General features: G+C 29.8%; 2 protein-coding genes across 2 annotated transcripts; one reads left to right on the top strand and one right to left on the bottom strand.

Annotated features, from left to right (window-relative positions):
- Window positions 1-1,802: 1,802 nt before the first annotated feature.
- LOC111681616 (RING finger protein 37) lies at window positions 1,803-8,851 on the bottom strand. The gene is made up of 2 exons (XM_023443488.2): window positions 7,854-8,851; window positions 1,803-3,775 (listed from the first exon to the last, which is right to left on the bottom strand). The coding sequence occupies exons 1-2, from the start codon at window positions 8,556-8,558 to the stop codon at window positions 2,834-2,836; spliced, it is 1,647 nt and encodes a 548-aa protein (XP_023299256.2). The 5' UTR covers window positions 8,559-8,851; the 3' UTR covers window positions 1,803-2,833.
- LOC124419479 (methylated-DNA--protein-cysteine methyltransferase) lies at window positions 6,671-7,371 on the top strand. Its single transcript, XM_046949174.1, has one exon. The coding sequence runs from the start codon at window positions 6,743-6,745 to the stop codon at window positions 7,298-7,300; it is 558 nt and encodes a 185-aa protein (XP_046805130.1). The 5' UTR covers window positions 6,671-6,742; the 3' UTR covers window positions 7,301-7,371.
- Window positions 8,852-11,950: the final 3,099 nt, after the last annotated feature.

The raw sequence follows: 11,950 nt of genomic DNA, 5'->3' as shown, positions 1-11,950 counted from the left end.
AGTCGACTATTTTGTCCAAAAAAAGTCGATAACTCGATTATCGTCTGTGAAAAAAGTCGATAAGTCAAAAAGTTGAAAAAGGTTGATAAGTCGAAAAAAGTCAAAAGTAGGAAAAAGTTGAATAGTCGGAAAAAGTCTAAAACTCGAAAATAATAGAAAAAAGTCGAAAGTAAGTTGGCAGTGTTATTAAACATTTTATGCACATTTTACTGCCAACGTTGCAATATCTAACGGCCGTGTGAAATTCGAAATTTATTTCAAATATCCAAAGCTTTGAATGCAAGACATTCATTATCTTTAAATTGCTGACGCATTAGTGGGAGCATTGCAAGTGTAGGATAGAAAATTAAGCTGTTTGATATTCTCTTTAACGTAGACCAAATATTGAACGAATTAATTAAACCTAATAGGGATATCAGAATCTATGACGATATTCAAGTAATTATATCGGTATACATTCTATACCAAAACTTCAATTGACGTAAATTGACTTTCGAATAATCAATTTTTTGTTGAAAAAAGTCGAAGTCGGATATTTTCTTCCAAAAAAGTCTATAACTCGACTATCGGCTATGAAAAAAGTCGACTTTGTAAATCAGAGTCGAAAATTTAAAAAATGTCAAAAAGTCGAAAATAGTAGAAAAAAGTCAAAAATATTCAAAAATTTAAAAAAAGTGGAAAAAAAGTCAAAAACACTAAAATAGTCGGATAAAGTCGACTTTTCGTTTCAAAACAAAAAACTATATTGTAAAGACCCCATAATTTGTACTAATCGATAAATCAAACATTTTAATGTTTATTTTAATAAAAATTGTATTAATTCTTGCTCAAGTTCAAACTACTTTCATTGGGCGCTTAGACTAGCAAACAAAATTAGCAGATTGAGAGCGGGTTTCTTACTCCTCAGTTAAACTAGGCTTAACTTGCTGTTAGATTAAACTCGGAACAAATTTAGGCGGACTTTAACCAATAATTGTGTTTTTCAGATTTAGATTTAAGCTCAGTTAAATTTGTTAGTATTGCCAACTTTTCACTCAAAAACATAAACAATGAACAGCTGTTTTTTGCAAACAATACTTTTGTAAAATGGAAAATTTTGGAAAAATGTTAAATAAACATTTAAAACAATAATTAATAAAACAAAACAAATCAGAAAATTGCAATTTACCTCAAATATTATGTTTTTGTTCTTATGAAATCATTGTTTTATTGTTTTTGTTAATTGTGTTTTTTCACTTATAACTTGAGTTTAATTGCCCAATTACACTCAGTGAAACTAAGATAATAAGTAACTTTACTGATAACTGAAAAACAAGAAACATATATTAAACCAGGTTTAACCAAAGAATGAAGATTATCTTTGTCAGAAAAACTCGCCCTGAATATTCAAAAACAACTTTCTAAGATTAATTTTAATTTAATCCCTAATCCTTCACCTAAAGATTGACCTTTAAACAGCTGACGTATTGGTAAGAGCATTTCAAAAGAAGCTTAGAAAAATAAGCTGGTATTCTCATACCCGTAGGACAACGAAATAAAAATACGAATTTAAAGTTCTCTATATGATATTACTCATAGATAATTTATTTATTTTTCAAATATTTATGTTGGTATGCATGATAATGATAAATCTAAATATATTGGATTTTGTTTATATATATGTATGTATATAAGATTACACATTAACATACATATATGTTGCGTATTTTAAATATATGAATGAATTATCTGTTAAGTATGCTAAATTTCTAAACAGCTAATGATTTTTTACTTTTTTTTTTTTGTTTTTATTTAATTGTATATGTAAAATATGTTTATGAAAAAATATATATGATATATTTTATAACTTGCTTTGTTTATATGTTAGCAATTTATTAAATTATTTTTGTTGACTTATTAATTAAATTGTGGTTGATTTAAGGAAACATACGTTTCATTTATTTGAGGGTTTTCTTGTTGGTTTATTTACTCTTCGGCTTATTAATAAAAAGTTTGAAATGAAATCTAATAAAAAAATTAGCAATAAAATTATATTTTGTATATTGATAATTTGCACTCTTGATTGTAGTGTATTGTGTTAAAAAAAAAAACAAATTATAAGGTTTTTTTTAAATAATTTAATAAAGCTATAAATGAAATTTATTTCAAAAAATTAATATTTAATATTTATGCTTTAATGCACGGTGGTAGAATATGAGATAAATTGTTTAAATATAAAGTTAAAAACTTATATAAAAATACACTGTTAAACTGAGTATGTATTTGCCAAAGATATTTTCAAATTTTTTTAAATATAATGCCAAATAATTAAGAACAATTTCCAACTTTACTTTTTTTGATTTAGCTATATTTATTATTATTTTTATAAAATAAGAAACAATTGTTATTAACTTTACTATAAAAAAATAATTTCAACTTTAAAAAAAAAACCCCAACTAAAAACTCAGTAACAGCATATTTTCCTAAAAAAAAAAGAAACTCAACTATAATTCAATATTCATGTTGGTCAATTATTAAATTTGAAACTGTAACATTGTTTTGGAAAAACAAAATGAGTATTAAAACTTTGATTTATGTTTCAAATTAAGTTAAACATGAACTTAGCCAATCTTAATATGAATCTAATTACTAAAACTTAAAAAAAATAATATATTTGAAAAAAAGTAAACCTGCTTTTGTAAACAAACTAGATTAAACAAATTGACGACTAATAATAAAAGCAAATAAATTTTATAAAATGTTTAGTCTGGGTTCAATGTTGGTTATATGAACCTTTTAACCAAAAACAAAAAAATATATTTAAAATTTAATTATTTTTCATTTTGTTATTCATTCACAATCTATGATAACGTTCCACATCCGCAGAACGAAATGTTACACTACAAATGCATTTTTCATCACGTGTAAGTGTGACTAAACACTCACGACACACCAAATGACCACAAGTTTGTATTTCGTAAGAAAATTCTGTGGTCTGACATTTAATACAAGACACGGGCTGTGGTGTAGGCTTTAGGGGTAATTGTGAAAATCGTGTAATTTTCTGTAAAGCTTGTTGTATGGCCTGGTCTATGCCAGAGGAGGTGGAAGTTGCTGTGGCAGAAGTGCTGGTAGTTGTGGTGTTGGCAGCATTGGCTTCTCTGATTAAAGTGGAACATTTGGAGAATGATGCGGTAGCTGTGGCAGAAGTTTGGGTAGCTGTTGAGGCCAACAGCAGGGGAGTAGAGCAGGAAGTTAGGGTTGTGGAGGATGTGACCGAGGTAGCGTATTTCTTATTTAAACGTGATTTACTGGCTGTTGTTGTGGTGTAGGCTGCAAGAGCAGTTGACTCCATTAATCTAGCCCGTTTAGCTGGTATATCAAATGATGATGAAGCTGAACCAACACTCCCAATAATATCAGTATTATTACCATCTGTGGATGACAGGGTGGCTGTGGCTGTAGTTTTATAAGATTTCGATAGAGATGAATAAACACCGGGTGTATGCTGATGACAGAGACTAGCAAATTGCGAGGCATGTCTATTTTTGCTGCGGCGTACTCGAGAACTGCCCAGAGAACGTGGTACAGTTTTAAAATGTTCAGAATTCTCCATTAGGAACTTTTCAATGCGTGCTTTAAGAGCTAAATTCAAAATAGCCTTACGATGTGTTGTAAATTCAAGACCAGTAAAGGGATCCGAAGGTAAACGACCCCATTTTGCTTCTTCTTCGGAGTGTTTATCGATTGTGGATTGATCAACGACTTTACCGGATGGTAAAACGGTTGGAAAGATCTGTAAATAGAAGAAATTGAAATTTATTGTTGTTCAAATATTAAGGCTTATGTTAAGTATTGTTATGCTTTAAAAAAAGATGCAACTCCATTAGTAGACCATAAGGTCCATTGTGGTTTCCTTCTTAGAATGTGAAGTTCCAAAGATAGAGAATAAATTACTTGAAAAAAAGAACAAACAGAAAAGGTTGGTAGAATAAAAACGGTCGTTTCACGTGTTGGCAATTAAAAGAAATCAGTTCATCATAATTAAAAGTCGATTTTTCGACTAGAGTTAACGATATGTATAAATATGGTTCGGGCAGTGATTTGAAAATGAAAATATTGTTAAATGAACAGAAAAGAAAATGATTTGTAAATAAAATTAAAACAATTAAATTATTAAAATTTTGTTTCAATCGACATTGTGATGAAAATCGGAGTTTTTTTTTTTTTTTTTGGCTGACAGACACCTAAAAATCAGAATTTAGATTTTTCAATCTTTACCTTGTCAATAAACACGGTTTTACGTGCATTGTCGTGAAAATATAAGCTAGCAGACACCATGTTAGTAAAATAGATATAAAAAACCCACGTCGGTCCAGTGGGTTAATTATTTAAAATCTTTATAAAGTTGTACACAGTAGGGTTCTATAGTTGAAACGAAAAGTCGACTTTTCGACTTTTAATATTTTATAAATAGTCGACTTTTCGACTATTTTCGACTTTTTTCGACTATTGACTTTTTTCAACTATTTTCGACTTTTTTCGACCAGAGTTAAAAATTTATAAAGTTGCCAGAAGCGTAAATTTATAATGTTGCCATTTAACTTTATTATTATTATTTATTATTATTATTAATAAAAAAATTTATTTATATTTTTTTTATTTGTTGCAATTTTTGACTTTCCGACTTTTCGACTTTTATTTACAAAGTCGACTTTTCGACTTTTTTCATAGACGATACTCGAGTTATCGACTTTTTTGGAACAATATAGTCGACTTCGACTTTTTTCCACAAAAAGTCGATTGTTCGAAAGTCGATTTATAGAACCCTACTCTTCGACTTTTTCCCACTTCGGAGTTCTCGGGTTCTTTCTAGGGTTCTATAGTTAAAACGAAAAGTCGACTTTTTTCATTTAGTTAAAAGTCGACTTTTCGACATTTTTCATTTAATTATAAGTATTTTATAGTCGACTTTTTGATTTTTCGACTTTTTGACTATTTTCCGACTATTTTTTTACTTTTTTCGAGTTTTTCCGACTTCTTTAGAGTTTTTGACTCTTTTTCCACTTTTTTTAAATGTTCGACTATTTTTGACTTGTTTCTACAATTTTCGATTTTTTCCGACTTTATTTGACCTTTCGACTTTATTCGACATTTTTCGACTTATCGACCTTTTTCGGCTTATCGATCTTTTTCGACTTTCAGACTTTTCGATTTTTTTTAATAAAGTCGACTTTTTTCACAGACGATAGTCGAGTTGTCGACTTTTTTGGACTTCGACTTTTCGACAAAAAGTCGATTGTTCGATTATTCGAAAGTCTATTTATAGAACCCTTGTTTTTTCGACTTTTTTCGACTATTTTTTGAGTATTTTCAAGGTTTCTGTCTACATATTTTAGAGTTTTTGAATTTTTGGAATTGTTGACTAATTCTATTTTCGAGTTCTCGACTTTTTCCGAATTTTCGACTTTTTACGACTTTTCGATATTTATTTACAAAATTGACTTTTTTAAAATAGACGATAGTCGAGTTAACGACTTTTTCGATCAAAATAGTTGACTTCGTTTTTTCGAATTTTCTTAACAAAAAGTCAATTGTTCGATAATTCGAAAGTCGATTTATAGAACCTTAGTACACAGTACTAATCATAGAAAAATAAATAGAAGTGTTACTGAGAGTAAGAAATATTACTCTCTTACATGTACAGGTTCTGTGTGAATTAAATACAATTGTATGAGTATTTTTATTTTTGTTTACATAAAATAACAAAAATATGAAAGTACAGAATGTATCCGAATACATCATACCCTACCACATTGCGAGTAAGTAGCAATAAGTTATTTAGTATTTTTTAATGTAGAAGTTATATTCAAGAGATTGATGTTTGCTTAATTAATGAATGTACTACTCATTATAACAATATGTAATCAAAATTTCGTATATATAAAATTTGTTGAGCCTAATTTTATAAATACCCTATTCTTGTATAGCATGTACCGCTTACAAAAAAAGTTCAATAGGCTAATTTATGGACGGATTACATCATTACATCGACGCAGGTGTTACAAACTTTAAGACATAAACAAAATTCCGTACCCATTAGTGTGGTGTAGGGTGTATTTTGACTGCATTTGGGCTGCTTTGAAATTAACAATAATCGTTCATATCAAGCGTTAATTTTAGCATTAGCACAATTCCTTTGGCAAAATAGCCCCTGCTGCTGCAATAAACACTGCTAAAAGTTATGTTTTTCCTATAAAATTATTGAAAACATTTTCAGAAAAAAACAAATTTTTCAATCGTTTTTATTTTTTTAATATAATTTTTAAGTGTCAATATTGACTCAACCCAGCAAACACAAAGAGTTTATTTAAAATTAAGAATAATTTTTAAAGAAGATGTTTCTTACATTGGTCAACTGATATTGAATAAAAATGGCTAATTCAAAACATTATTTCATAAAATATCGAAATATAATGTCAAACAAAAATATAAAAACTTTTTAAACGAAAGAGTTTGTGTTTGTTGGGTTACATATTTTTCAACTAATACATTCTCACGACTTAGGTTTTTGACAGCAGACTTAGGTTTTGTCATTCTCAGTTTCAGTTCTATGTATACCTTTTCTATGGTACTAATGTTAAAAACTCTCATCCCTAATTATCGAAAAATTGTTACCATCTCTACACAAAAACCAAAATTATTTCACAATAGTATTCATAACAAAACATTTCTGTGAGCGCGTAATATAAATCCTAGAAATATGTACAAAAATATTATTGTAAAACCATTTATACCAATAGACTCCCCTAGTAATATATACTATGGATTTGTTGAAACTTCCGAATATGGTCGTTTATTTTTGGCTTATTATTTAGAGAAAGATTTATACATTTGTTATGCCCACTTTGCATCTAATGAAACTATGGAAAAATTTAAAAATGATTTACAAATACTCTGGCCAAAGGCAAAACTTGTAAATGATGATAAAACAACAAAAGAAATATGGCAGAAATATATGATAAAGCCAAACGGCTCTGAAGAAATTTATGTGTTTTTAAATGGGACTGAATTTCAGAGGAAAGTGTGGTCAGCCTTATTGGAAATACCTTTTGGTGAGGAACGTACTTATAGTGATTTAGCAGTAGCTATTGGAAATCCTAAAGCTGTTAGAGCTGTGGCAAATGCTGTTGGTAGTAATAACATTGCTATATTTATACCATGTCATCGTGTTAAGGCTAAAAATGGAGACAAGCTCAAATATCGTTGGGGTGGTGATTTGAAAAAGAAAATATTGTTATATGAGAATGAAAATATTTAAAATAGGATGTTTAAAATAAACTGTATTCATATAATATTAAAATAAATTGCATATTACAAAAAATAAAAAAAATCTGCATCCTTTAATTGGCGACTTTTAGAGAATGAGTGACTTTCTTTTTAGAATTACATAAAAAACGTTTATATTCTAGGGGAAACAAGTTCTTTTTATAAAATCTTAAAATCTTGTTTGTTTGTATGTTAAGTTAATTTTGTTAATCCTGCAGCTAAGACTGAACTTGGTCCAAATCAAGGATTGTCAAGGTGCACCTCAAAAAAACGTACCTATTTTGTTACAGTTTTTTAACATCACACATTTGGCAAATGCGTTTTAAAACGTAAAACTCTTGACGAAAGAGCAAAAAGGATGGCACGATTCTCCTTAAGCAATAATGGCAATGACCAACTTTTAAATCAAAAATGTGCTATTTTGGAAGTTATTAAGAATATTAGGAAAAAATCTATTTACAACTAACAAATCATGCAAATATAGGTTCATGCATACATACAGATACAAGCAAAATATATTTTCAACAAACATTTTCTTAACTCACCATCAGTTCCCATGTTATAGCATCTAGGAACTCTTCCGGTATTTTAAGTGTTGAATATTTATTTAATTCCGGTATTGACCTAGAAGGTGATCTTTGTCCGGCATCATCATCACGCTGACGCATACCACCATAATCATAGGGATTGGTTATTTCATTCCATATACTCTTAACTAACTCCCTGTCGGCCTTATCTAGTGAACGTGCTGGCAGGCCCCAAACCTGCACTTTACGCAAGACCGGGGGACATTTTTGTGTGGCACGTATAATCAATTTAATACTGTTGGTATTAGAGAGCATTTTGTGTGCTGTCTTAAAGAAAAAAACTTTCTCACTCGATTGCTGTTCGGAACTCTTTGAACTGTAATCACTTTGATAGCAAAATGTCAGCGAATCGACATCTTTGGCTAAGTCACGCACATAGGCCACACGCTCCCAAATACCCTCATATTTGCCGTGCAGTTCGAAGGCTGTTGACCTTAATGCACCATGACTGTTCCAAAGTTTAATCACCTTCAAGTCGATGGCCTTGGGAAATTCAAAGACAATCTCAATCGGTGGTTTGCTCACCGAGAAGGCCATAAAGCCACGCTGCAGCTGTTCAGCATCGTCGGCAATAAGGTTGGATACCCCATAGCCATCTTCACAGACGGCATCGCACTCAACCGTGGGTTTTAATTTGGGATTGAGGAAATTGATTAAACTCATTAAAAAACGAAGGAATTCAAAGTTCGTAAATGCGTCGACAATTCACAAAAATAATAGAATTCAATACACTGTTTAGCATACACACACACTATTTTGGGATTCCAGAATATGGATTTTCTTTCCGAGTCTATTGTTCTTTGTAAAATCTGAATATAATTATATGATTTATGTAAAAAATGGCGTCACTTGCGATTGCTTTGTAATTATTTGTACGAAATTATGTGTTTTTTTGTCTCTTTTTTATTTGCTCTTCCTCCCGCAGCAACACTAAATACTACTACACCAACAACATTTACACACACTCTGTGTTGTTTGTTGTTTTCTTTGCACATGACATTTTTCATTGTTTCGAAGACAACTCTGTTAACTGTCAAATAATATGAAATGTCAACATATATACGTGGTACCCTGTATATAAACTTCAGTTTTAGCGGTTTTTTTCAGCTGTGTGTCGAGTGTTACAATTGGTTGCTTTTTTATTTTACAAAAAATCATGCAAAAAATGAAAATTATTTAATAAAAAGTGTTTGAAAATATTAAATAAAGTGTGGTGCATAAGAAGCATATGAAATTTATTTGAGAAATCTTGTAAAATGTTGAAAATATGTGTGTAAAAAAATTCTTATATTCTTTTGTTCGCTGTCAATGAAAAATAAAGAAGAAGGAAGATGATAAAAGTGTGGATAAAGTAAACCGGAATTGTAGACTGCACTAACAGGGTGTTAATATTAGTCAAGACACTTGTTGAAATAATTTGAAAATTTAAATTAACGGTTGACGGATGTAGTGAGAAATAATTGTAACATTTTCCGGTTTGATGTTTAGGTCACAATTGAAAATTAAAAAACTTTGATAATTCACAAAATAATAGTTGTTTTACTAAAATGTTTAAAAATTTATTCAAACGGCAGCAATTAGTATAACTATGTTATTTAACCTATGAATATGAATATTTGAATTAAATATTAAAAAGTGGATAAATATTTCATAATCAAGGTTAGTAATTTTTTTTTATATATTTACCTAATATGATTACTTTTAGTTCACAAATTTATTCAAAAATCGGTTTACGGTACGAAGTCAAAGCAATCACAGATTAAATTTGTGTATTAATTTATTTTTTATCTTTCGGCAAAGAAAGTGATCATAGGTTTTTTTCTGTCTTTGCCTCTACCTCATATAGTTTTCAAGATAAATGGACGTTTTCACGCTAAAAAAACACTTTTCTTTGGGAAATGACAGTGATGAAAGATTTTTGTTGTTTGGCTCTACCTCTTTTAAAATCTTGGTGATCACAGATTGTTGCTGTTTTGGTTTTATCTCTTGTAGTTTTCAAGAAAAATGGACTTTTATATTTTCACTCTAAAAATTGATTTTTTATTCACAGTCATCATAGATTTTCGCTGTTTTGGCTCTAGCTATTATAGACTTTTATGTTTTGACTCAAAAATCGATTTGAAAGAAAAATTTACTTTTATATTTTCACTCTAAAAATTGATTTTCTAATCATAGTCATCACATCTTTTCGATTCTTTTGTAGTTTAAAAAAATAGTTTTCATCAGATTATGGTGATCATAGATTTTCGACATTTTGGCTCTGTATCTTCTAAGATAAATGGACTTACGTTTATGTTTGTTCTCACTGCAAAGTTCGATATTCTATGAGAATCAAAGTGATCATAGATTTCGCTCTTTTGGCTTTATCTCTAATAGTCGAGAAGATGCACTTTTCTGTTTTCAATCTAAAAACGATTTGCTATGGAAGTCACAGATTTTCGCAGTTTTGGTTCTATCTCTCATAGTTTCCAAAGTTAAATGGACTTTTATGTTTTCGTACTAAAAATCGAGTTTATGTAGAAATTAAATTAATCTAGTGTCCTAGATATAGAACTGAAAATTAAACATAGTTTCTGTAGTACTCAATGTACTCAATGGTAAACATATGTTTCTGCTCACAATGTGTAATGCCAGTTACTATACATCGGCCATTATATGTTGTTTAAGGGCACTTCACACGATCACACTTTACGTACGTAAAGTCTAATGAAAAAGTAAAAGGAAATTCCATCCCTATATAAAACAAGTAATATTTCTAAATTCGGCTGTGCCGAATCATATATACCCTGCACCAAGTATGTTTTAAAAAACAGTTTTTATTTATTTTGTATCTCTGCACACATGTCACACATAACATACACACAAACAAATATAAACTGTAGCAGAAATATATATTAACCGTTATACTGTAATACCACCGTTAAACTGTATTACCACTCTCAAACAAATATGAGCTATATTACCAACATATTACTGCTTTATCTCCTTGTTCTTGTTATACACTTTACCTTCGCGAGAACAGAACAGCATCCAAACATACAAAAAAAAAAAAATACACAGCTAAATAAAACCAAATACATCTCCACACGCACATGTACATCTTTATCCAATTCACAGTGTTGTTGTTGCTTTCTTAACAAAACATGAAAAAAGTGGCTTTTTTGATGAAATTTTCAGGGGTTGTCTCGGATTTTTGCTCATATCTCCGTTTTTTATTGACCGATTTTGCTGATTTTAAATTGCGATCTTATCGAAACATGTCTAACTGAATTATTAAAGATTCGGATCTCGCCGATATCTGGGGACCTCTAAAAACTGATTTCAACAGACAGACTGACAGACGGACATGGCTTAATCGACTCCGCTATCTATAAGGATCCAGAATATATATACTTTATAGGGTCGGAAAATTATATTATAGAAATTTATGTATGTGTTTACATAAAAAATACATCCTTGACATAATGCGACCTACTTGTTTTGAATCATTTCAAAACATGAAGAGAGGCATACGACTGTCAAATTTTAAATCCGTATTTTCTTATAATGTGTGATGGTTTTGTTATATAATGCGTTTAGACAATCCCATCCGTACTCTTCTACACAAAAATTTTACATATTATATTACTTGTGTGATCGTGTAAAGCCGACTTTAGGGCGCGATTTTCCCATAAAGATAATCTACATTCATTGTTTAAACTTATTTTAATCTATGTTTTGTGTTTTCAGCAATGAGTAACATTACTTATTATCTTAGTTTAACTGAGTGTTTGCAAAAAACAGCTGTTTATTGTTTATGTTTTTGATTGAAAAGTTGGCAATACTAACAAAGTTAACTGATCTTAAATCCATAACTGAAAAACACCAAAATTTGTTCCATTTTCAATTTAACAGCAAGTTAAACCTTTTTAACTGGGTAGTAAGAAACCCGCCCTTATCCTTTGGCGCTTTTTAACCCCTTTCTCTGTGTTTTGTAATTGTAAATGATCACTTTTGTATATATACTTGAAGAAAAAATAAACCCCCAAAGAAAAATCTTTATAAAAGCCCATTTT

Source organism: Lucilia cuprina, chromosome 4 (assembly GCF_022045245.1).
Source record: "Lucilia cuprina isolate Lc7/37 chromosome 4, ASM2204524v1, whole genome shotgun sequence".
Classification (NCBI taxonomy): domain Eukaryota; kingdom Metazoa; phylum Arthropoda; class Insecta; order Diptera; family Calliphoridae; genus Lucilia; species Lucilia cuprina.
Note: the sequence above shows the minus strand (reverse complement) of the source record. Positions and strands in the feature narration are given on the sequence as shown.